General features: G+C 36.7%; 1 protein-coding gene across 1 annotated transcript in view; it reads right to left on the bottom strand.

Annotated features, from left to right (window-relative positions):
* The window catches only part of NPHP3 (nephrocystin 3), a 42,918-nt gene that overhangs the window by 2,548 nt on the left and 13,306 nt on the right, over window positions 1–27,064 (bottom strand). The window contains exons 8-25 of the mRNA XM_008711386.2: window positions 26,609–26,683; window positions 24,322–24,495; window positions 22,088–22,191; window positions 20,763–20,877; window positions 20,364–20,507; window positions 19,788–19,885; window positions 18,586–18,688; window positions 18,094–18,176; window positions 16,124–16,262; window positions 14,255–14,419; window positions 8,512–8,606; window positions 7,856–7,978; window positions 5,295–5,484; window positions 4,898–5,139; window positions 3,800–3,875; window positions 2,505–2,632; window positions 1,381–1,621; window positions 51–176 (exon numbers count right to left, since the gene is read on the bottom strand). Of these exons, the coding sequence (XP_008709608.2) occupies window positions 51–176; window positions 1,381–1,621; window positions 2,505–2,632; window positions 3,800–3,875; window positions 4,898–5,139; window positions 5,295–5,484; window positions 7,856–7,978; window positions 8,512–8,606; window positions 14,255–14,419; window positions 16,124–16,262; window positions 18,094–18,176; window positions 18,586–18,688; window positions 19,788–19,885; window positions 20,364–20,507; window positions 20,763–20,877; window positions 22,088–22,191; window positions 24,322–24,495; window positions 26,609–26,683 (2,421 nt within the window). The remainder of the gene's footprint in view (window positions 1–50; window positions 177–1,380; window positions 1,622–2,504; window positions 2,633–3,799; window positions 3,876–4,897; window positions 5,140–5,294; window positions 5,485–7,855; window positions 7,979–8,511; window positions 8,607–14,254; window positions 14,420–16,123; window positions 16,263–18,093; window positions 18,177–18,585; window positions 18,689–19,787; window positions 19,886–20,363; window positions 20,508–20,762; window positions 20,878–22,087; window positions 22,192–24,321; window positions 24,496–26,608; window positions 26,684–27,064) is intronic.

Raw genomic sequence — 27,064 nt, 5'->3', positions numbered from 1 at the left:
ATTTCATACCTTAAAACCATTCAATAAAGAGTTAATATGTGGGAACTTACCATTTGGCTATAGAGAACAGCTAAGTTCACCAGGGCAGTAGCTACACTGGGGTGCTTTGGGCCAAAGGATTTCTGCCGAATTTCAACAGCCAACTCATACAAAGGTACAGCTTTGTCAAGTTTCCCCTAAAAAACAAAAGTGAAATCTACCAAAAATATTAAAATAATACTATCTGATCAAAGCTTTTCCCATAAATAAAATTTTCTATTAAAGAGTAATTTTAAGGAAAAAATTTCAGAAACATCTTCCCCTACTTCAATGGTTCAATTTATAGATAACTGCAATCTAACAGAATATGTAAATAAAGCTACAGTGAATATAAAAACATTTTCTTTGATAATTCAGAAAGCCCCTTTATAAAGCTCACCTAGTATCACTTAGTTCCCAGTGAAGTATAAATATGCCAGTAAAATGTTTGCTACTGTATATAATTTAGATATGGCATCAAAATAAAATCTCATTTCCCACCAAATCCCTTCAAGATTTGTCCAATTTTTTTTTTAAAGATTTTATTTATTTATTAGAGAGCAGAGGGAGAGGGAAGAAGCAGGCTCCCAGCTGAGCAGGGAGCCTACTGTGGGGCTTGATCCCAGGACCCTGGGATCGTGATGTGAGCGGAAGGCAGATGCTTAACTGATTGAGCCACCAGGCGCCCCTCTAATTATTTCTTTTTCACTTGAAATTGGGCAGAAATAACAACGCATCGTTCTTACTAAAGCATTAACTTTGAGCCAGGTTGACCAGCAAGGGTCCCACAAAGTCTAAAGATAGGCTATGTAGCTCTGTAACTGCACTAAATGAAATGAAATCAGACTTCTCTGGCATTTTTTTTTTTTTTTTTAATTTTAAGAACAGCTACAAAAATTCCAAACACCACTCAGGCTAGAACCCTATGGCAAAGAATGGTTACATTTCATTGTAGGCAAAGAAAAAAAACCGTGAAATTTAAATGCTCATTTAATCACCTACAAAGATTTCTCCGTCACCTCTGACAACTAGGTGATTTGTTGTGTTTATGGCTGCTTAACTCAGAACACTTACTAGTGGCTAAATTTTAGAACTTCTGAAATACAAGTTCCAATCAGAATGCTGATGAATGCATTTGTATTTGGAATGTATTTTAACAAAACCAAACCAGTACCTTAATTAAGTCTGATATAATGTTTTTTAATGTTCTACTCAGCTATTTGTTTAAAAATTTAATCATTATGATTGGAAAGCTCATAGAAAATAATCTATCCATCAGAAGACAAATTATTTTGCTGACAGTGGTTATGACTTAATTGGTAATATTATAAAACACATAGAAGCATGCCAAGGATTACTTACCATTTTCTTATACAAGATGGCAAGATGCTTCACTGTATAAGCCAAAGAAGGGTGATCAGGAGCTAATGCTCGTCTCCGAATGTCTAAAGCTCTTTCATAAAGTTCTTCTGCTTTATCATACTGTTTCTTTTCATTGCATAGAGCTGCCAGATTATTTAAAGACTGGGCACAGTCGGGGTGATCTGGTCCTAGAACTCGCTCTCTCATTTCTAAGGACCGCTTCAGAAACTGGTCAGCTGTTCTATGAACAAAACCCCAAAATGGTTTAAATAATTTATTCTCTAGAAGTAAGAAAGCCCGAGTTAGGTGGAGAACTGAAGCATATTTATTCTTAAATCCAAGATAGTTAGTATGAAGGATTCAGCCTAAAGTCCTCTCTCCCTCTTTCCTACCCCACATCCCTTCCTGCCCCTTTTTAAAAATTAAAAATGCTTTCCTGATAGTGTGAAGACCTAAAGTAGCTAGATGATTGCCTTAGTTCTCCACTTGACTTTTCCTAAAAGACAAACCCATAAATATTTTCCAAAACAAATTTCTGATACCTTTAAAATTATCAGACCTAATTCAAAAGATTTGGGTATTCATCGTTTTTCCCTTTCAGGTTACTACTATATCATTTTTAATTGAAGAATTTCTTTCAAAGCTAGCTAAAGTATTTAATATCAAATTTTTCATAGTTTTCTGAACTCCAAAGTAGTCCAAAAACACTTCTTTTTCAGAGTAGAAATATTAATGTCTTTTTGAATCTCCTAAGTCCAAATAAACTGAAGACTAAAACAGCAACCATCTACATTCTATCCTTTATTCTCCTTCAGTGCCAAGTTTCTTCTGTGAAGACTCAAGTACAGTATCTACACAAAATACTTTTTAAAAACATATGAAACATACTAGGGATGCTACAGAATAACTTTTTAGCTAATAAAAGAAACAATGTGACAGGAAACAGTAAAACAAATGCCATGGTCTTTGTTAAGCGTGGCTGTATGTTCATAACCTACCATATGTGAAATCTGGCATGGTTTCTACCAATTTATTCTAGCTTGACTTGATGGAAACAGAAATCAGCTTTGCATCTAAGGGACACAATATACACTTGTTTTCATTATTAGCATCATGGTACTCACTCCAGGTTATTCTGAAGATAGTAGAGAACGCCCAGCTCATTGAGGGTCCGAGCATTGTCAGGTGTGTCCTTTCCTAACGTTAGCTCTTCTAACTGCAGGGCTCGTCTACGTAAGAGGGCAAATCCATACTGAAGCAAACACAAATGGAGAGTACATAGTAAGTGCAGTCCTTGATTCTGAAACACTACACTGGAGTTCTAAGAAATCCTTTCTCCTTTTGTTCCCTTTAAAGTAGATTACAGCTATTTTAAGTATCACACTAAATTAAAGCAGTGGTTATTGCAAATGTACATACTTCCACATGGCATCACATTCTAAAATCCATTAAAAGCTGTTTTGTGAAAGTGATGATGAGCTATTTTAGTGAAGTGAACAGAGTCCCAAGTACTTCAAAAAGATCAGGACACAGAATTCACCTGCAGATATTTACCAATTCCATGGCTTAAACACTTAAAAACGCCAGGTACTTAAACTGCACCTAGCACTTGCAAGTAGTAGACAAATAAATCCTGGAGCTCAAATGCACAGTATAGTGAATATAGACAATAATAGTGTATTATAATCATCAAAGTTGCTAAGAGATTAGATCTTAACTATTCCCACCATAGATAGAATAATTATATGATATGACAGAGGTGCTATCACAATGGCAATTATATTACAATATATAATGTATCAAATTAGCATGTTGTACACCTTAAATTTACACAATGTTATATGTCAAATATTATTTAATTTAAAAAATGTACATAGCATTTGAAGTTAAAACAGACTATATTTAGATTTTATCAGCAGATTAGAAAAATGAAAATAATTTTGTGTGTGTGTGTACAAAGGTGAGAATTTCTTTGCATTTGAATCTAACATATTAAATTTTATTTGCTTTTCCTTTACAGAATTGAAGAAGCTTTTAAGTCCATCTTCCAAAGTCTAACCTTCAAATGAACTTTATAGTCCCACTTTAAAAAAGTAAAAAAAAAATTTTTTTCCATGTTTACTGAGACATAATTGCCATAAAACATTGTGTAAGTTTAAGGTGTATAACATAATGATTTCATATATGTATATATTGCAAAATAACCATAATATATAGTTATACTTTTTAAAAATCTGCTAAGTTGTACTTCTCAGTAATACAAATAAACGTGTGTATAAGAAAATGTTAGCACTTATATAGAAATCACTATAATATCTGAAGTTCTTAAACATGTAAGGTGTATACAGCTATATTATGATATTCAGAGATGCTCTTTTCCTCTGGTTCAAATCACAATACAAAAGAAATCTCTCATTACCGAGTTGCCTTTTCTCCTTGTAGCCTTCTGACGAATTTTAAAGGATTTTTTCCTAAAATGTTCAGCTTGCTCATATCTTAAAAAAAAATAACAATAAAATCAAACAAAAGAAACATATGTCCAGAGTATTATACTTCAGTGAAATGAAAGCATTCCTTACCTAGTGGAAAGCTTTTTTTGGCTCTTAAATATAGCATAATTTCTAAAAATGACAGTCACATGGAATTAAAAATCTTTAACAAAAACCTTCATAAAACAAAATCTAACAAAACAAACCTAATCCTCCACATAGCTGACATTTAACAGATTTTTAACCGACTGAACTCACCCTGAATCTCTAAAGGATGACCTAACTAAAGGAAAATCTAAAATTTTAGTTTGCTCTACCATCTTCTTCTGTATGTGCTAATTTCTGGTCAAATATAAATGTGAAATTCACAAAAAATTTGTGTGAAATAATACTTCTAGAAATTAAAAGAAAAAAATTCCAATATGTATCATTTACGATACATGATTTCTGATAGAGGAAAAGATGCCATTCAGTGGGTGTCTAATAAATATGAGACTTTTTATTACACCCAGAATTGGTAAACTTTTTCTGGAAAGGGCTACATAGTAAATATTTTAGGCTTTGTGGGCCACATGGTATCAGCTACGACTATGGAACTCTTGAATCATGGAAGCAACCAAGATAATATATAAATGAAAAAAAGTGACTATGTTCCAATACAACCTTATTTACAAAACAAGGGCCCTAGTGGACTTGGCCTGTGGGCAATGGTTTGCCGCCCTGTATTAGTAGTGCACTTAATATTACAAAGCTAGTCAGTGAAGGAGCCCAGAATCAAACCCGGCTATATGACTCCAAAGTCCATGTTCTATCCTCCAAGCGTCTTCAGATGGAGATGAATCTTGTAGTTCTAATTTTCTGTTTACTCCACAAAGACCCAAGACCAAGAGTAACATTTGAACATGGTAGATTCAAAAGAATATTGGATAAGAAAAGTACACAGCCACAAAACAAAGCTTACCACATAAATACATTAAGAACTGTGACTCCCCACCATAAAACCAGAGTATTACTGATTGAAGTCTTACTTATTTTGTTTCTGGTACAAAGTTGCAAGTGCCTCAAGTTCACGAGCAATATGGGGATGTTCTGCACCATAAGCATTTTCGGAGATTTCTAACGCCTGTTTATACAGCTGTTCTGCATTGCCGAACTTCTTCCACTGCACGTACACACTTGCTAGTTGGTGGAGGGACTGAGCTACTCTCGGGTGATCTGGATCTAAAGCTGTTTCTCGAATTTCTAGAGACCTCTGCAAAGGCACCACAGCCTAGGGAAAAGGAAAGGTTAAAGGCCAGTTCAAGTGAGTGAAATGCTGTAAGATCTGCAATCTCATTAGCACAAAAAATGAAAGGACATTTCCTAGCAAGGACAGAAGAGCAAACATGAAAAACCCACCCTGCCCCTGACTCCCAGCTGAAGTACCTGACTGAGGAGGCCTAGATCCTTGAGAAATCGCCCCAGGGTTTCATAAAGATCAGCCAAGCAAATCATGTTCTCCTCGCCTTCGCAGTTTTTCTCATACTGCTTCAATGAATCAAAGTATTCTGCTGCCATTGCGCTTTTGTCCTTGCCAACAAACTGCCAGTAACTCAGCAGCTCAGCAAAGTGTCCTCTGTTTCAACAAAAAACAGTAATTTAATGAAAAACTTTAAAACCCACTATTGACTGAAAATGCCATAATTCATATCAGGCTATTGACACTTCATTAGCAGGCAAGTATAGTGTAGAGAGAGGTAAGGCTGTCGACTCTGTCATCTGAGTCCATCACTTCCCAGCTGTGTGATGGTGAGCAGGTGGTCTGACCTCCTGCACCTCATCATCCTTATCTGCAGAAAAGGGGCTCACCAACCCGACCTGCCTCAGGTGCTACTATAAGCAGATGATGGCACACAGCAAGTACTCCATAATGTTGGCTGCTGTCGTTAACGTACTTACTAAACACCGCATTGTGAGTGGGAGACCTCACACTGCCTACTTTCCCGCTTCACTAAATGCTACAGCTGAATCTAATTCCGTCTCTTTCTCAGCCCACCCAGATGTCCCTCTTTGCCAGTTGCTTTCTGCTCTAAATCTCATTTTTATTACAGCATTATGGGGTTTTTTGGTAATTTATTTATTTTGTAAGATATAATTAACATACAACATTTATTAGTTTCAGGTTTACAACTCATGATTTGATCTCTGTATATACAGTAGTCCGCCTTATCCCTGGTTTCGCTTTCCCCAGTTTCAGTTACCAGCTATCAACCGTGGTCCAGGAGCACATGATCCTCCTCTGACATAAGGTCAGAAGGTCAATAGTAGCCTAAGGCTCCATCACAGTGCCTCCTCCATTCACCTCGCTTCCTCTCCTCACTGGGACATTTTATCATCTCATGTCGTCACAAGAAGGGTAAGTCAGTCCAGTAAGACATTTTGAGAAAGAGATCATATTCATATAACTTTTATTATAGTATATTGTTATAATTCTTCTATTTTATTATTAGCTATTGCTGTTAATGTCTTATTATGTCTAATTCATAAATTAAACTTCATCACAGCTATGTATGTACAGGGAAAAACAATAATATATAGAGCTTGGTATGACCAGTGGTTTCAGGCACCCACTAGGGGTCTTGGAAAGTATCCCCCATAGGAAGGTGGAACTACTGTATTGCAAAATGATCACCACAATAAGTCTAATTAACATCCATCCCTATTTTTTTGTGAAGAGAACTTTTAAGAACTACTTTCTTAGCAGCTTTAAAATACGCAATACAGTATTATTAACTATAGTTACCATGCTGTACATTACATCCCCAGGACTTATTTATTTAATAAATGGAACTCTGTACCTTTCTACTCCTTTTACCCACTTTGCCCACTCCCTACCCTCTGCCTCTGGCAATCACCTACCTCTTCTCTGTATCAAGGGCATGTTTGGCTTTTGTTTGTTTGTTTGGTTGGTTGGTTTTTTTTTTTAGATTCCAGATATAAGTGAGATCATACAGTATTTGTCTTTCTCTGACTTATTTCACTTAGCATAATATCCTAAAGGTCCATCCATGTTGTTGCAAATGGCAAGGTTTTGTTCTTTTTTATGACTGAATAATATTCCATTGTATGTGTATAATGTGCACATACATATACACACCACATCTTCTTTATCCATTCATCTATCAGTGGACACTCAGGTTGTTTTCTATCTTGACTATTGTAAATAATGCTGTAGTGAACATGGGGGCGCATATATCTTTTCAAATTATTGTACTTGTTTTCTTCCAATAAACACCTAGAAGTGAAATTGCTGGGTCATAGTGCAGTTCCAGTTTTAATTTTTTGAGGAACCTCATACTGTTTTCCACAGTGGCTGTCCCAAATTACATTCCTACCAACAGTACATAAGGGTTCCCTTTTCTCTACATCCTTGCCAGCATTTGTTATTTCTTGTCTTTTGATGATAGTAATTCCAACAGGTGTGTGGCGATATCTCATTTTAATTTTTAATTTGCATTTCTCTGATGACTAGTGATGTTGAGCATCTTTTCATGTGTCTGTTGGCCATCTGGATGTCTTTTTTGGAAAAATGTCTATTCAGATCCTCTGCCCATTTTTAAATCAGATCCTTGTTATTGAGTTGTATGAGTTCTTTATACATTTTGGATGTTAACCACTTTGCAGATGTATGATTTGCAAATATTTTCTCTCACTCAGTAGGTTGCCTTTTCATTTTGTTTATGGTTTCCTTTGCTGTGCAGCAGCTTTTTTACTTTGATGTAGTTCCACCTGTTTATTTTGCTTTTGTTGCCTTTGCTTTTTGTGTCAGATCCAAGAAATCATCGTCAAGACTGATGTCAAGCAGTTTACTGCCTATGTTTTCTGGGAGTTCTATGGCTTCAGGTCCTATATTAAAGCTAAATTAAAAATGCCGTTTTTCTTTATTATACCAAGCAACTATTTAAATCTTTTCCTGGGGGAAGGTGTTCTACAAGGAAGTTTCTTACCTTTTATAAAGGTTTTGAGACACAAAGAGATTGAGAAGGCAATCATGCAACTTCTGTTTACTTCCCTGCTGCTGAAAAAGCCAAGGGAGTTCATCTGCACTTCTCCAAGTCACTCGGTCCTGACTGTAAGGGGGAAGGGACAGCACTCAATAATACCTTCCAAAAAGGAGATTACCTCAAAAGCTTCAAACAAATGTTGAAGGGAGAAAAATGTATTTGACATCTATCTCTGACTCTTCAAATATATTCTAATACTGAGAAAATTAGGTCAAAATCAGAAACTCTAAGAAATAATCTAAGAAAATAAATACAGTGATATCAGGACCACTAACCAAACTCTCAAGGTATTTTCCTAAAATTGAGCTATTAAAAACCCAATGGTAAACAGACACACACATATTTTTAAACTATTAAACTGGAATAAAATAATAATAAAATGATCCTGCACTGATTTCATTTAAGTTTAAATCTTTAGCATGATATTAAAAGACTTACTTACATAATAATCTCTTGTTCTTTTGACATTAACAGGGGAGATGATTTAATCTTTTCCGTAATAATTAAATTTTTATACATTAAGTTATAAGCTAAGGAAGAGAAGTAAAGACACAGAGGTAAAATGTTTTGCAGAAGAACAATACGGACATTTATAATACCTTAGCTGCATGGTGAAATAGTTGATTAGCTTCTGCCTACATGAAGAAATAATGGTAGGACCTTCCATGTATTCCAGTCTTACTGTTTCCCAAGCCTGGGAAGAAAAAGAAAAAAATATTGCAGTCTATTTTCTGTAAGTCACTGTATATCTAACAATTAATTTATAAAAAGGAATTTATAATTATTTCAATTTTACAGATGTATAATAGAGAAGGCATAAGAATATTTTAAAATTCAGGAAATGTTTATGTGATAAACTGACAGAGAATAAAAATCTCCTGGAAACACTTAAAACACAATTTAACTCAAACTTCTAGTTAATACAGTAAAAATATCAGAAATGTGGATTGAAAAAGTACTGAAGAGTATATTTAAGCAATATACAATAGAGAAAGATAAGCCTGTGAAATTGCAAACACTTCACACCCGCAAATAAAATGCAGCATACTCACACGAAAGACTTCACTGACATTTTGTATACACAAAAGTCAACCATGGTATTGCAGATGGACAAGAATTAAACCAGTCAACATGTCCTAAATATGTGCTAGACATCATGCCTAAGATCTCACTAGGATCAAGGACCATCTCAATCAATTCACTTCACAACCTCTATAGTAAGCTGGGAAAATCTGCCCAAGGCTTACAGAATTTACCCAAGGTTACAGAGCTGTTAGCTGTGAAGAGCTGGATTATGAACTGAGGCATACTGACTTACTGAGTCCAAGCCCTTAAAACATAAATAATGATACCAGCAATTAATAATACATACAATTGAAAAAAACATTTTTTCTCTTTCAGAAAGAAACTACTTTTTAAAGTACTGTAAGTCCCTCTTTATCTCCAGTTTCACTTTCTGCAGTCTTAGCTACCCATGGGCAACCGGGATTTGAAAGCAGATGATCCTCCTTCTGATACTACGGTCAGAAGGTCAGTAGTAACCTAATGCTAGGTCACGGTGCCTACATCATTCACCTCACGTCACCTCATCAGGTAGGCATTTTACCAGTAATCTCACATCATCACAAGAAGGCTGAGTGCAGTACAATAAAATATTCTGAGAGAGACCACATTCACAGAACTTTTAGTACAGTATATTGGTACAACTGTTCTGTTTTATTATTAGTTATTGTTGTTCATCTCTTACCAGCCCTAAATTATAAATTTAACTTTATCATGGGTATGCACGTATAAAGAAAAACATAGTATATATGGGGCTTGATACTATCCTGGTTTCAGGCATTAATTGGGGGTCTTGGAAGGTGTCCCCTGTGGATAAGAGGGGACTGCTTTAATAGTCATTTCATAAAGGTACTTCATAAAAATAGTATTAGCCAAATTTTACATTTAACCTAAAATCATTGCAAAAAAATTCTGTAATGCCAAATTTCAGATTTCAATTTTGTCTTGTAATTGAAACACGTACAATAGCATGATACGCTGGCTTTTAAAAAATTTTTATTTTTAAACTTAAATTCAATTAATTAATATATAATGTATTATTAGCTTCAGAGGTAGAGGTCAGTGATTCATCAGTCGTATATAATACCCAGTGCTCATTACATTGTGTGCCCTCCTTAATGTCCATCACCCAGTTATCCCATCCCCCCTACCCCCTCTCCTCCAGCAACCCTCAGTTTGTTTCCTACAATTAAGAGTCTCTTACAGTTTGTCTCCCTCTCTGATTTCATCTTGTTTTATTTTTTCCTCTCTTCCTCGACGATCCTCTGTTTCTTAAATTCTACATGAGGGAGATCATATGATAACTGTCTCTCTGACTAACTTATTTCACTCAGCATAATACCCTCTAGTTCCATCCACATTGTTACAAATGGCAACATTTCATTTTTTTGGTGGCTGAGTAGTATTCCATCACACACACACACACACACACACACACACACACACACACACCACATCCTCTTTATCTATTCATATGTCGATGGACATCTGGACTTTTTCCATAGTTTGGCTATTGTGGACACTGCTGCTATTAACATTGGGGTGCAGGTGCCCCTTTAGATCACTACATTTGTATCTTTGGGGTAAATACCTAGTAGTGCAATTGCTGGGTCATAGGGTAGCTCTATTTTCAACTTTTTGAGGAACCTCCATACTGTTTTCCTTTTTTTTTTTTTTTTAATTTTTTAAAGATTATTTATTTGACAGAGAGAGAGCCAGTGAGAGAGGGAACACAAGCAGGGGGAGTGGGAGAGGAAGAAACAGGCTCCCAGCAGAGGAGCCTGATGTGGGGCTCGATCCCAGCACCCTGGGATCACGCCCTGAGCCGAAGGCAGACACTTAATGACTGAGCCACCCAGGCGCCCCCTCCATACTGTTTTCCAGAGTGGCTGTACCAGCTTGCATTCCCACCAACAGTGTAAGAGGGTTCCCCTTTCTCCACATCCTTGCCAAAATCTGTCGTTCCTTGACTTGTTAATTTAGCCATTCTGACTGGTGTGAGATGGTATTTCAATGTGGTTTTTTTTTTTTTTTTAAGATTTTATTTATTTATTTGTCAGAAAGAGAGCACAAGAAGGGGGAGCAACAGGCAGAGGAAGAAGCAGGCTCCCCAATGAGCAAAGAGCCCGATGTGGGACTTGGTCCCAGGACCCTGGGATCATGACCTGAGCCAAAAGCAGATGCTTAACTGACTGAGTCACCCAGGCGTCCGGATGTGGTTTTGATTTGTATTACCCTGATGTTAAGGGATGTGGAGTATTTTTTCATGTGTCTATTGACCATTTGTATGTCTTTTTTGGAGAAGTGTCTGTTCATGTCTTCTGCCCATTTCTTGACTGGATTATTTGTTCTTTGGGTATTGAGTTTGATAAGTTCTTTATGTTTTATTAATGTAGTGTATCATGTTGATTGATTTGCAGATGTTGAACCACTCTTGCAGCCCAGCACTTTTGCAGCCCAAGCAGACTAAATCCCACTTGGTCGTGGTGAATAATCCTTTTAATGTACTGTTGGATTGGCTAGTATCTTGGTGAGAATTTTGACATCCATGTTCATTAGGGATAGTGGTTTGTAATTCTCCTTTTTGATGGGGTCTTTGTCTGGTTTTGGGATCAAGGTAATGCCAGACTCATAGAAACAATTCGGAAGTTTTTTCTTACATTTCTATTTTCTAAAACAGCTTCAGAAGAATAGGTATTAGTTCTTTAAATGTTTTGTGGAATTCCTCTGGGAAGCCATCTGGCCCTGGACTCTTGTTTGTTGGGAGATTTTTGATGACTGCTTCAATTTCCTTGCTGGTATGGGCCTGTTCAGGTTTTCTATTTCTTCCTGTTTAGTTTTGGTAGTATATACGTTTCCAGGAATGCATCCATTTCTTCCAGACTGCCTAATTTGTTGGCATATAGTTGCTCATAATATGTTCTTAAAATTGTTTGTATTTCGTTGGTGTTGACTGTGATCTCTCCTCTTTCATTCATGATTTTACTTCTCTGGGTCCTTTCTCTTTCTTTTTGAAAAGTCTGGCCAGGGGTTTATCGATCTTATCATTTCTTTCAAAGAACCAGTGCCTAGTTTCATTGATCTGTTCTACTGCTCTTTTGGTTTCTATTTCATTGATTTCTGCTCTAATCTTTATTAATTCTCTTCTCCTGCTGGGTTTAGGCTTTATTTGCTGTTCTTTCTCCAGCTCCTTTTGGTATAAGGTTAGGTTGTGAATTTGAGACTTTTCTTGTTTCTTGAGAAAGGCTTGTATTGCTATATACTTCCCTCTTAGGACCGCCTTTGCTGCATCACAAAGGTTTTGAACAGTTGTGTTTTCATTTTTGTTTGTCTCCATGAATTTTTTAAATTCTCCTTTAATTTCCTGGTTGACCCATTCATTCTTTAGTAGGATGCTCTCTAACCTCCAAGTGTTTGAGGTTTTTCCAAGCTTCTTCTTCTGTTTGAGTACCAGTTTCAAAGCATTGTGGTCTGAAAATATGCAGGGAATGACCCTTATCTTTTGATATCAGTTGAGACCTGATTTGTGAACCAGGATGTGATCTATTCTGGAGAATGTTCCATGTGCACTTGAGAAGAATGTGTATTCTGCTGCTTTAGGATGAAATGCTCTAAATATATCTGTGAAGTCCATCTGGTCCAGTGTGTCATTCAAAGCCCTTGTTTCCTCGTTGATCTTCTGCTTAGATGATCTGTCCACTGCAGTGAGTGGGGTGCTGAAGTCCCCTACTACTATTGTATTATAATCCTTGTGTTTCTTTACTTTATTAATTGGCTTATGTATTTGGCTGCTCCCATGTTAGGGGCATAAATATTTACAATTGTTAGATCTTTTTGATGTCTAGACCCTTTAAGTATGATATAGCTTTCCTTTGCTGTCCATTAGCATGACAAATGGTTTTCCACCCCCTCGCTTTCAATCTGGAGGTGACTTTTGGTCTAAAATGAGTCTGTTTTGTCTAAAATGGTCTAAAATGCTGCAGACAGCACATGGATATGTCTTCCTTTTTTATCCAATCTGATACCCTGTGTCTTCTGATTGGAGCACTTAGCCCATTTAGATTTAGAAGAACTACTGAAAGGTATGAATTTAGTGCCATTGTATCACCTGTAAAGTCCCTGCTTCTGTAGAATGTCTCTGTTCCTTTTTGGTCTATGTTACTGTGGGGCATTCTCTTTGCTTAAAGGATCCCCTTTAATATTTCTTGCAGGGCTGGTTTAGTGATCACAAATTCTTTTAGCTTCTGTTTGTCCTGGAAGATTTTTATCTCTCCTTCTATTTTGAATGACATCTTTGCTAGGGAATGTATTCTTGGCTACATATTTTTTATCATTATGCACCCGAAATATATCATGCCAGTCCTTTCTGGCCTGCCAGGTCTCTGTGGATAGGTCTGAGGCCAGTCTAATGTTTCTATCCTTGAAGGTTATGGACTTCTTGTCCAGAGCCGCTTTCAGGACTTTCTTTGTCTCTAAGTTTGCAAGTTTCACTATCATATGTCAAGGTGTTGACCTATTTTTATTGATTTGGGGGGGTTTCTGTGCCTCCTTGACTTGAATGCCTGCTTCCTTCCCCAGATTAGAGAAGTTGTCCACCATAATTTGCTCCAATACACATTCTGCCCCTCTCTCTCCTCTTCTTCTGGGATCCCAATTATTTTAATATTGTTTCACTTTATGGTATCACTTATCTAATTCTCCTTTCATGATCCATTAGTTGTTTCTCTCTCTTTTTCTCAGCTTCTTTATTCTCCATCATTTTGTCTTCTATAACTCTAATTCTCTCTTCTGCCACATTTATCATAGCAGTCAGAGCCTCCATTTTTATTGCATCTCATTAATAGCCTTTTTATTTCAATCTGATTATATTTTAGTTCTTTTATTTCTCCATAAAGGGATTCTCTAGTGTCTTCTATGCTTTTTTCAAGCCCAGCTAGTATCTTTATAATTGTTATTCTGCTCTCTAGTTCCGACATCTTACTTATATCCATACTTATTAGATTCCTGGCAGTCAGTACTGACTTTTGTTCTCTTTCTTGAGGTGAGTTTTTCCATCTTGTCATTCTTACAGAAAGTTATCACTTTTCTATTTATAGAGTTGCAGCTATCCTTTTCTTAGCTCTCTGGTTGGGTTTGCAGGTGTTCAGAATGATCTGATAGCTATCTAGCTGAATTTCTGGGACCAGACAAAACTAAGGTCTCCTACTCCTCTGCCATCTTGGACTATCTCCCAGTATGTTGACATTTCTAAGTAAAACACCTTATTAAAAAACCATTTACCTGTAGATGTTGAAACTTGAGCAAGCCACAACCATAAGTCAATAAGCACATTTTGTGTAAACTGTGAATAAGGGACGTCAAGACAGCCCAGGACAGCTCAGGGTAGAGTTCCATCAGTTCTGACTCACTCACACCATTGTGACTAACATTTATGAGGCACAGAATCTAGGTAGAGAAATGAATTAAGAATGATCATAAGCCATCTTTATAAGTAACAAACAGCCATTAAAATTTCTATAACTCTTTTAAGGTTATTAACTTCTTATTCAAACTTATTGTTCAAATGATTTAGTAAAGAAACATATTTCTTAGAATAAAACACACTTTCCAAAAAGCATTAATCAGGAATAAGATAGTGTATATAGCCAATCTAGCATGCCAAAGACAACACACAGAAAAAAGTTTGATGAAAATTAAAACCTCAGCGGGCACCTTGGTGGCTCAGTTGGTTAAGCATCTGCCTTCAGCTCAGGTCATGATCCTGGGGTCTTGGGCTTGAGCCCTGTGTCAGGCTCCCTGCTTAGTTGGGAGTCTGCCTCTCCCTCTGCCCTCTGTGTCTCCCTTCCCCTTCACCTGTACTCTTTAACAAAAAATTAAATCTTTAAAAAAAAGAAAAAAATTAAAACCTCGGGAAATGGATTAAAACTAATAACAAAGTTCCAATTTTGGGAAGATGGTAGAAGAAAATGGTTCTTTTACTATAAATGCCCATTAACATAAGACAGCATATAACAAAACATCTCTAAAACCATAGGTGAGCCTGCAAAAAAGAAAGGGAAATCCCCCAGGTGCCAAAAATGAATAGGAAAGTGAACACTGGAGGGCTAAGTGCTGGACTGCTGTCCCTGGGGGAAGTGAGCATACCGGGTAGGCAGCAGTCTCAGTAATTTAAGGGCTTGGGTTTTCACACCCACAGCGGGTATGGAAGGTAAGCCCTTACACCCAGTAAGGTGAGTAGCTGGAACTAGAAAGCTTGCCAACACCAGGAATCCCAAGATTACTCTCAGTGAAGGGGTGCATGAGAAAATATCAGCCCACAGACCAACCACATAGGAAAGTTTACTTTCAAGCTCTAATAGTTAAGACACTGTGGTATTGGCATGGAATAAGCAAAACTGGAACAGAAGAGCTCAGAAAACAAATTCATGTTAATTTGTGAGTATGATATTCAAATCAGCAGAAAAGATGTACTATTTAATAAAATGAAAAGTTAGCTGGCCATATAATATAAGATTAAAATGTAGATTCCTTCCTCACATAATAAACAAAAATAAATCCATAAGATAAGAATTCACAAAGGTAGAATAAAACTGTAAAACATTTTAAAGAGAAAAAACACATATGAGAACATTTTTACGAGAACAAAATTTTTTTTGATAATAAAGAAATTTTTAAAAAAGATATAATAAGCATAAACCACAAAGGAAACTGTTGAAAAATCTGACTTCATCAAAATAAAACTCTGTATAATGAATGATACCAAAAATTAAGACAAGAAACAATTGATATTTATTTGCAAATTCTGTAACAGAAGATTTATATTCAGTATGCAGAACATCTAAGAGCTCCTGAAGATCAATAACAAAAGACAATTTAATTAAAACGCACGTAAAGAGGCTTGAAGCAGCAATTCACAGAAGAGGAAACAAGAACAGCCAATAAACATGAACAGATGAAAAATCTCAATGATAATTAGGAAAATGCAAATTTCATGAGATATCACTTCTGGCCATAAGCACACTATGGCAGCCAGCATTCCTGTATATGCTTGAAACATACTTAAGCACAAATTTAAAAATAATCACCATTTTCTTCAATTCACATACAAATGCAAATTTTTGTGAGTTTTATAAGTTTATTATCCTTTACCTGTTTCATTAGTTCTTTATCCATATCATTTGCCAAGGACTCCTGGATAGATCGCAGAGCAAGTCTATATAATGAAATAGTATCTTGACACTGGAAACACTGATGAAGGATTTTATCTAAATTGCCTGCTCTCCCAGCACTGTTGGAATTGAGAATAGATTTAATTTCTTACAGACAGCCAACATCTGTGAAAAATTTGGGGTAGATAAAAACAATGTGGTCTCTATTTTTTATACTTCAAATGATAACAGAAATGTAATAAAACACGATATAGGAAAATGACAGTTTTATGGGGCTGCTAGAGTCATCAATTTTATCCTAATGTACCATTTAACTCAATTCAGTAAACACATTCTGGGAACTTACTATGTGTCAAGCTATTACTGCACATTATGGAACACAGAAATGAGTAAGACTGGTTCTAATCATTTAGAAACATGCTACCTACATACAAGAAGCAGGAAAGTAATTACAAATAAGTGTTATTAGTTAGCCATGCAAGTTAAATTTGTTTAGGGCCAGGATTTAGGAGACATCAGGCTAAAGAAAGTCAGTAAATAGTGTGGTTTGTTTTAAAATATTACGCAATATTTACCAATAGTTTCTTTTTTAAGTATGGAGATATACAGAGAAGAAAAAACAAAACAAAAGGTCTGTAGTCCCATCCCTCTCTATAGGCCTAATACCCTTTCTAAAGGCCTAATATATATGGGAAGCCATATCAGATTTCTTTCTAAGTCAGCATGACTGTACATAAATTTTGTTTAAACCAAAAGCCTGATTTATGGTCCTCATCTGCCTTGCAAATGAGTAGCCTAAAGGAAAACCATCTTGTCCTTAAGATATGGACCAATGCTCCCACCTCCTGCATTTTTTGATGCTCAGATGCATGATTCCTGCCTATATGTTAATCTATAATCCTTCAAGCTTTTACAAGATGTAAAAAAGTTATATAACCCTATAAGAACTCTTCGTTCTCCAGAGCACCTTCTTCCCCGTGAAGATTGTGTTTCCGGGCAGCTGTCCTAACTTGGGATTGAATAAAACTGTCTTTCTTACTTTTAGAGATTCTAAAAGGTTTGTTCATTTTGTGCTGACACTCTTAAAATAGCTGGAATGTGTGGAAAGGGACTCCCGCTCTTGAACTGGACTCAGGCCAGCTTCTGATGCTCACAGAAGCCAGACGCACTGCCCAAAGTGGAGACGGTGGGAGAGGACGGTGGGAATATCATGGGCAATTCAAAATTGTAGACGATGTTTTCATTGCAAATCTGGTGCTCAAGATAAGAATGTGGAATTAAGAGCCAAGAGTACTAGACTCAGTGTGTAGAGTAGGAGTTGCACTGGGATTACTGTCTATGGCGATGATCGCCAACACCATATTCATCTTCCTTGCCTCTGGTTGTGAAGACAAAGTACGGTGAGGCTGTACTGAAGAAGAAACATAGTTACACTCTGTAAGGCTTACTTAAAGGCAAATGACTAAAGGGTATCTGAAACAGAAGAATCTATTTTAAGATAAAAGGTTTATCAGGATTTGAGGACAGAGACAATTAAAAATTCCTACATACCTACCTACTAATATTCAAGGACACCCCAAAACAGCATGTGTTTGCCTCAGTTGTCCCTCACTTTCCCAAAGCTAGGGGCCTTAAGCAGGTGACAAGGAGCACTCACGGGCCCCCAAGGAGGGCAAAGATGGCCTTCTTTGGCAACCCTCAACAGGGAAACAGTTAATGTGATGAAAATTAGACAACTATATCCAACATGTTCTTCTAATTCACGGGCTAGGATCAATCCACAGTCACGAGTCACATTCTCACAGGAGTTAGTATCACTGTTAGAATCAACAGAATCTGATGTGAGTGGCTCAGAGACTGCCGCAATGATTGTTCTCAGTTTCACAAGGTGAGGAAGCAGTCTGCAGCAAACACAAAACATGCAGATCATGTAAAATCGCCACCACTTACCGTGCAATCATTTTGCCGAAAAGGGTGACATAAAGGGCATTGCAGGTCGTAGCAGAACGACAGTGTCGTTCTAGCTGCTTCTCCTGAACCAGTTTAGCAAAACACAAAACAAACAAAACAAACACAAAACCACCCTGGAATGAAACGGTCTTTACTACAGAGCCATCAACAAATATCAATGGCAGAAATGACACGGTTCCCACCACCTCATCAGCGGCATCACTGCCACGCGGTGATGGACAGCAGATGTTCTTTTGCTTTTAAACATTCCTGCTTAATATAATATAGTAAAGCAAAACTTAAGCCCAAAATGTTTTTTATTGCTTCTTTTATATTTGTTAGTAGTTTAAGAGCCAATGCATTTAACAATTAGGAAACTTCAATTTTCCTTAACACAATAGAGAATTCCTATTTTGAATTTTAAGTCTCATTTCAGTGTTTTATAAGAAAGCTGATAGAGAGTAAAAGAGCAACAAAATTAAAAGTACTTACCTGCTCCTTACTCAATTTAATGTCCACAGAGTGGCATTCTGCAATTATAATAGATTTTGCATCTTTTGGATTTAAAGGATCAAGATGAAGTGTAGGCCACAACCTTTTATTCAAAGAAAAAAAAATAAAATTCTCTTCTAATAAGACAATAAAAGCTGTAATCTACCCAAACACAAGTCAAAATCCATTACAAGAATTTTTTATACTGCCTTTATAAAATAAACAATACTAATCTCTGTTAGTCTTATTAGGTAATATTATTTGATTCATTCTAACGTGTATAGCATTACTTTCGGCAATTAATCCCAACAAGACTTTTAAATAGCATATACATTAGGTAGTAAAGTGGTAAAACATTTCCAGTTCTATGTTCCATACTAGGAATAAAACTAAACAAACTAGTACCTATGAAGAATAGTACAAGGTAGTGTTTGCCTACAAATTACTTGTAAGCCAACTGGAATGTAATCATTCTGCAGACATCCATTCTCAACAGGGTACTGAAAATTGTTTCAGGGTGGGGAAAAAGAATCTTACTTTTTTTATGTATAAAGCACAAATATACACATATATCTGTTTATATACATAAACTGATATACAGCATATGGATGGTACTAAAATTTCTAGGAGCGAGGGAGGTGATTAGGAAGAAAATGTGTAAAAAAGGCTCCTAGGGGGACAAAAATAGGTTGAGAAACACTGCCCTACAGAATTCAATCACTGTATTCCTTTCTTGAGGACTGCCAAAGTAAGCGCATGTTTCAGGATAACACGTGTCTGGTCCATTACTCATAGCCTGGCCCTCTCCCTATTTTTCTCCCCTGTAAATGTCATTGCCTTCTAGCCATCGCTAGCTGAAGCCACAACTGGCAATTCAAGCTAACCATGTCCAAAACAAAACTTAAAACCCTTCCTCCACAAACCTGCTCATCCTCTGTGTTCCCTATTTCAGTTCATGGAACTACAGTTTACTTAATTTCTCAAGCCAGAAACGGGGCCATCTAGCCTTCCCCTCCGTGACATCCCAGCTCTAACCTCCCACCAAATCCTGTAGACTCTTTCTCTTGAATTCATTCACTTCTCCCCCTCCTCCCTGCTGCTAACATGAAAAACATGAAAACACAAACACATATCCAAAACCTTTCCTTGTTTGTACTTAACACATTTCATGTAATCTGAAAGAACTAAAGTTAGCATCGTACCTCCATGCTGGAGGGCATGTTTCTACATTCACAGAAACAATTACTCTTACATTCACTGGCAGTGGATCTATCAGCCATTTCATGTGTTTTTCAACTTGCTTAAAAATATAAAAACAAAATTCATTCTATTAATTCAAAATATTGCAAAACAACCCAATAATAGTTCCCCAAGTAAAATGAAATTCTCATTAAGTTTCTCATTATAATTAAAGACACAATCTTGTTTTGGGCTGATACATTTATCTCAGGATATTAAAAGAACAAGTGACAAAATACTATTATAGCTGATATGAATTCTGGACACTTAAGGAGATGTCAAGGCCCTAAAAATATGTCCAAATGAACAACTTTTGCTAATTGGTTCATTCAACTGGTCTGTCCCACTAAGATACTAGTGCCCACTGACATACAGTACATTTTTTATCCATGTGCTTCCTCCCTAGAAATTAAGCAGAAATAGTAGAAACAATAGCAACATTTTCTTCTCAGAAACATATTTAAATGCCTGCGACAGCCATTACTGATAATTTTGTTTCTTTCTGAGAGTACCAGTAGGTTACAAAGTGAAAACAGTACCTGAACTTGATCTATAGAATCAATAATGATGATGATGCTGCCTTGATGACGGGCAGAGAGTTTTTCTAGCCAGCGCGGAAATTCTTCCAGAAGCTTAGCCGGATCCAACGTCAGAGCAGATACTGACCAAGAGTGCTGCATCAACTGCAAGATGAGAACACATACGAATTCGAGTAGTTACACTTTATCACGGCTGGTGGGAAATAATTTCTATCCCGACTTTTTAAACCAAAATTGAGTGACCAAGAGGACCCAATTGCATCAAGAATTATTTTTAACCTCATACAAATCTAAAACAAATAGGTAATACCGAAAATTGAAAATTATTGGGTACTCAGCCCCCACAATTTCTGATTCGATATAAAAATTCTGGCAATTCCAAAACATGGCATCTTATACCTTTAGAGTTAGTCGCTTAATAATCAACGAGGACTCGGAGCTGGTTGACATGGGCCTTCCCACAAAATGAGAAAGAATTAGCGTGTTAGGGGAATTCTTCTGTTGTAACTGAATCCTGAAAGAAAAAGACCTTTTATAAGACTGATGAAGCTTATTTATTATCAACACAAAAAGAATTCACAATGCATTAGACATCAAATGCTACCCAACTGTCAGCAATCACGTGGTCAATCACTTTTGAATGAACATGGGAAATTTCCATTTTTATTCCACTTTTAGATCCTTTTAAATAAACCTTTAAAAATTATAGATTCTGGGGCGCCTGGGTGGCACAGCGGTTGGGCGTCTGCCTTCGGCTCAGGGCGTGATCCCAGCGTTATGGGATCGAGCCCCACATCAGGCTCCTCCGCTATGAGCCTGCTTCTTCCTCTCCCACTCCCCCTGCTTGTGTTCCCTCTCTCGCTGGCTGTCTCTATCTCTGTTGAATAAATAAATAAAATCTTAAAAAAAAAAAATTATAGATTCATTTAAATCACAAGTTGATATTAACTAACGGAAACCAATATAGTATACATTTTACGTTAAAGTATTAGTGAAGTGAGCATTACCCTTTAATAAAAAATATGTTATTAGAGGAAAAAAGAAGTTTCTTTGCTAAGTATAAAAATATTTTCCAAAAAAAACATTATTTTCTACTAAGTAAAAGGGCAGTAAAAAGGAAAAAAATATGCTAACTCTTCAATGTATGTCATAATTCTGAAAGAAAATATTCTTACTAATTGTTTTTAAATAATAGGAACTAAAATGAAAGTAAAAAAGAGTTTATCAGCATCTATAAACCATAGTCCCTAATCTGAAGAATGACTGCATTCACAGTACAGGTCATCCTTGATTTTGATGTTCTTTATGACTTATTTCACTCTAAACAGTCTGTCTTTGCCTTCTTTCAAATATTTAAAATCTCAGTGAAACTTTTAAAATGAAGCCATTAACTGAAAACACAGGCACATTCCCTGTATATCTAGTTCACCTAATTCCCTTTCACACTGACCACTCCCTTACACAGCACGTGCTTAGCTCTGACCTACATAATTAACGTACACAATCACAAAGACTCCTATTTCCGGTTCCTTTCTCATCCTGTATCCTCTCTAACATCCAAATTGTATACACTTCAGGGCATGACTATTATTTTATATGTTTTTGCTTTTTCAGTGTTTAGTACAGGCCATGCAGGAAGGCAGACAGGCAATAATACATTTTGTTGAATGAGGTAATTCAAATGATGACAATGGTAACAACAAATTAATTGCACTGCATCATACCACTTTGATAAGAGAAGGGACTTTCCAGAACCTGGTCCTCCAGATACAAGAAGGGGTGGAATTGGTGCTGGGGCCGCCACAAGATCGTTAAGGCGTTGGTAATACTAGAAACAAAAATGAATTTAAATTGTGAGGAAGCACACACCTCTGAGAATTCCAGAGTCAACTTCTGACTATCCTCTGAAATCATTAGAGAAAAGCTGTGTGAGAAAATGAAATCTACTTTTAGTCAACAGCATCCTCATGATTGCTTCTTTTTATGGCTGGTTAAATGTGCCCAAAGTAGTAAAATAAGAATGAGCCCCAATTTCTTCTACACATAGTACTGCTGTCAATTAATGAATGAAAGACAATACTTAAGATCCTCCTCGGGTTTTACAACATTCCAATTTTGCAGAATGCTGCTGGGAGGCCACTGTATTACTCCGTATCCCCTAAACCACAGAAAGCACTGTAGAAGGCTTTGAGGGTGCCGGTAGGCATCCTGTCTCCTGGGCAGAAGAGCACCTGTCCTGGACACCACCTCACTTTCCAGGGATTTCTGAGAATAGGTCCAAACAAGAACAGGTTTTGTCTGGGCCCTTTATTGCAGTCTCCCAACCTGCCGCAGAGAATCAGGTTAGGACAGGCTGCCTGAGATCTTTCCGAAATTGAGCTCTTGGCAAAGTCCGAGAACCCATGTATCTCAGGCTCTTCCCAGAAAACCAAAATACCTCAGTACTTACTAGGGAGTTGGCAAAGTTATCTTGGGGGTTGAGATGTTCATTAAGTGTGCCAGTGGCCTAAGTGATAGCTGATGAGGAATTTAAAGAATTTGTAGTAAGTGGTTTGTGCACAGCTTTAGGGTAGCAGAAATTTCCAACAACTACAATAAATAATTACTTGGTATAGTTTTTCAATTAAATTTTCTGTTTGCCAATACATATATATAGAATATATTCCTCAGGAACTCCAATTATTCTGATAGCAATGATGCTTCTCAGAAAGCAAAGGACTTTATTGATTTAGGACCTTGTAAATCCTAACAATTTAGTTCATGGTCCCACATAAAGCCCATTTATAGACCCATGGTTCTCAAGGTAAGACCATTTGCCATAGAAGAAAGAGCATAGGATTAGGAGCCAAAAGACCTAGGTTCAAATCCCAGATCTGTAATCAATGCCATGTGTGCTCTTAGGTAAACTGTAATATGAACCTTAGGTTCTTTATTTATGAAACAAGGATAACAACATCTCTCTTATAAAATAACAACAATTTAACATTTATCATGTGCCAGGTACTGTGCCAAGTGGTTGATATGCTTTACCTGGTTTAGTCCTCCCAACCACCCTGTCAGGTAGGTAAAGTAGTCAATCTCATTTTATAGACAAGGAAGTCAAAGTTCAGAGCTAAGTAATGATCAAAATCCAGAGGTAGCAAGTGGTAGAACCAGGAATAAACACAGACAGCCTAAATTATAAAATTTCTATGGAATTACTGCTGTAACTGACAGCTATGATAATATTCTTTAAAACATTCGTTGTTGGAGCACCTGGGTGGCTCAGTCAGTTAAGCATCTGCCTTCAGCTCAGGTCATGATCTCCAGGTCCTGGGATCAAGTCCCGCATGGGGCTCCCTGCTCCGTGGAGAGTCTGCTTCTCCCTTTCCCTTCACCTCTGCCCCCAACTCGTGCTCGCTCTCTCTCTCTCTCTCAAAATAAATAAATAAAATCTTAAAAAAAAACAAACCATTCGTTCTTACATTAATTTTTAAATATTAATCATTTTTTTGAACTTGGACATAGATTCTTTGTGCAATTCAAATTCTGTTAATTTGTTTAGATATTTAAGGATGCTGATGAACTGATCAGCCCATTGCATTAACTACTGTGGTGTTTTCTCAATGTTTGACATTTTGGTTCCTCCAAGCATTGGAAGAATAGATAGCCTTATGATTTTTATCCAGTTTCCTAGCTACCCTAATCTTGGTTTGGTGAACTTCACATGGTAAAGAACATGTAGTGATAAAATCTAATCTTAACTAAAAATGTTTGATGTTCATAAATATAACTGAATCTCACTTATCTTTCATATGATACAGGGTTAAGAACGTGTCTCAACATGGATAATCAAACCATGAGGACAAACACTAATACACTTATTATTAACCTTGACTATATTTAGGTAAAAACACAATCATAATACAGCTTTAAGTGGTGACTGATGTTTGTTGGAACAATAACTCCAAATGCTTACTTTCTCAAATCCCAACTCATGGGCTGAATTTGTAGCTTGTTGAAAAGTTTCCATTTGCTCTTGTTCATCATGTATGTCCCACAGAACATCACCAAAGTCATCTTCTTCTGGAACAGAATCTTCACTGCCCAAATCCTTAGTCTCTGGGTCTGTGTTCTCAAAGCCCAGGATGTCCTGAACACCAAGAGCAAGCACACAACAATGAATAAAGAATGTAAACACCTTGTAGCAATGTCAGCACACAGGCCTAAGGTGGGTTTCACCTACTGAGGAATGCAAGTCCAAACCTATGGCCTTTATATAGTACCTACAAGAATAAATTTATAACTATAAAAAAACACTAGTTTAGAAGTAAAGAAATATTAAAATGACAACCACACACAAAAAACCCAAACTCTTAATAAAAAAAACTTTTATTAAAAATAGAGGTGCAACTGGGGTACCTGGCCGGCTTAGTCAGTAGAGAATGTGACTCTTGATCTTGGGGTCATGGGTTCAAGTTCTACACTGGGCATAGAGCTTACATTAAAGAAAAACAACTGTCTGATAAAAAATAGAGGGGCATTTGATTCTTGGGAATCTGTTTTCTGAAAAATGTTACACAATATATTTGCTTATATCTGGTTGGTGAATCATTTTAAAGATTGTGCTAATGCCTAAGAAATATGCTGCTTTACATTTTTATAAGAATTTAATTACGAAGATGTAGTTTCTTGATATCAAATATCTGTGTCATGATATCTAGTCTTTCTATCACTGAAAATATGTTGTTCTTCAAGCAGTAAAGATGGCAAATATGTCCACTTTCACTTGCTGCCATTTATTCTACTCAATTATTTTTATTTACCTGGGTCCTAAAATTCACAAGATTGTTGAGAAGATCAAAACTGATGTTAATTTTTATACTAGAGAACACTGTACAAAATATGTTGCCAGAAGTCATATCATTATGTTTTGGCGCTCATTTTTTTTCTCTGATAACAAATCTCCATACTTGTAATACAAGTTAGCTGGAAAAAGTAATCTAATCCCTAACTTCTCAAATAGAATCCCTGGCGCCCTGGAGGAGGTGTCAGCAGGTAAAGGCAACTGCAGCCTAAATGTGGTACATCTTTCTATTGTGCCCATTCTACTTTAAGGCGGGGGGGGGGTGTCTTTTTCTTATCATTATTAGTATTTTTGATAATATATAATTTTAAATGATTTTTTATATTAAAATAAACACAAGTATAACATTAAGCAGAATATATAACTCACATAAATTTACAAGTAATACTTGAGATATCATAGAAACACAGAAACTTTCATCATGAGATACTGTCTCTGGCCCATGACCTCAGACCCTTATAGGTATGATGTTACCTCTCTCTGCTGTAAGAATAATGTAGTGGATAAATTTGAAAAGGATTTTTTTTTTTTTTTGAGAGAGAGAGAGAGTGCGAGAGCATGTGTGTGCATGTGAGCAGGGGCGGGGAGTTGTTTTGGGGAGGAGGGGCAGAGAGAGAGGGAGAGAGAGAATCTTAAGCAGGCTCCATGCCCAGCACAGAGTCCCAGGCAGAGCTCAATCTCACGACCCTGAGATCATGACCTGAGCTGATATGGACATTTAACTAATTAAGCCACCCAGATGCCCCTGAAAAGGATTATTCTACTTTATAAAAATTCAAGGTGCACACAAAACCTGAGGAGACTCTATTGAAAAAGATAAACATTTTCCGTCAAATCCTTACACTTTTTATCTAGCGCTTTGTAATCTATTTTACACTTAATCAGGTGTTGAGGCATCAAATAGCTTTGTGAGACAGATGACAGATAAAGAGATATGGTACTAGTAATACTATCATACCACAGGACAGAAGACCACCACAAACAATGGCACTCTAGCCAGGTATTGTTTTCAAAAAAACAAGGAAGTTGTTTTTACTGGAAAAGCCAACTTTATGGAAAACAGTCTTTTTTTTTTTTTAAAGATTTTTATTTATTTATCTGACAGAGAGAGAAGCAGAGAGAGAGGGAACACAAGCAGGGGGAGTGGGAGAGGGAGAAGCAGGCTTCCCGCTGAGCAGGGAGCCCGATGCAGGCTCGATGCAGGGCTCGATCCCAGAATGCTTAATGACTGATCAGCCCAGGCGCCCCTCTGGAAAACAGTCTTAGGATTTTTTTTTTACATAGGTTCTATGCCCAACACGGGACTTGAATTCACAACCCCAAGACTGAGGACTGCTGAGCCAGGCAGGCACCCCTTAAGAGTATTTCAGATGAAATCTTAAAAAGAATGCATATTTACCTGTTTAATAATTTTTTCCACATAAATATAAGTTTTATATGCTCCTTCTGTAGGATCTCCAGAGTGATCGATAATCTGGAAAAAAGAAAGAAGTTCAACAACAACAACATGAAGGGGGTAAACAGGAGGGGGTAAATACTTCTATAAAACTTATATGTCAGGGATTATTCTAAGTACTTTACAAATATTAATTTATCTGTCCTCACAACAAGCCTATGAGGGAGACACTATTATTATTACCTCCATTTCACCAAAGAGGAGACTGAAGCAAGTGATGTAACCTGTTTGAGGTAACAGGAGGGATTTATCATGAACAATGGGAACAATGCTGCAATAAAACAAAAATTACACTTTTTTTCTCATGTGTCTAAATTTTGTCTTATGTATTTCCATGCCACTCAATATATATAACCTTCAAAATACAACAAAATCAATTTTAGGAGAGTAAAGCTATAA

The sequence above is a fragment of the Ursus maritimus genome, unplaced genomic scaffold, assembly GCF_017311325.1.
Source record: "Ursus maritimus isolate PB19 unplaced genomic scaffold, ASM1731132v1 scaffold_20, whole genome shotgun sequence".
Taxonomy (NCBI): domain Eukaryota; kingdom Metazoa; phylum Chordata; class Mammalia; order Carnivora; family Ursidae; genus Ursus; species Ursus maritimus.
Note: the sequence above shows the minus strand (reverse complement) of the source record. Positions and strands in the feature narration are given on the sequence as shown.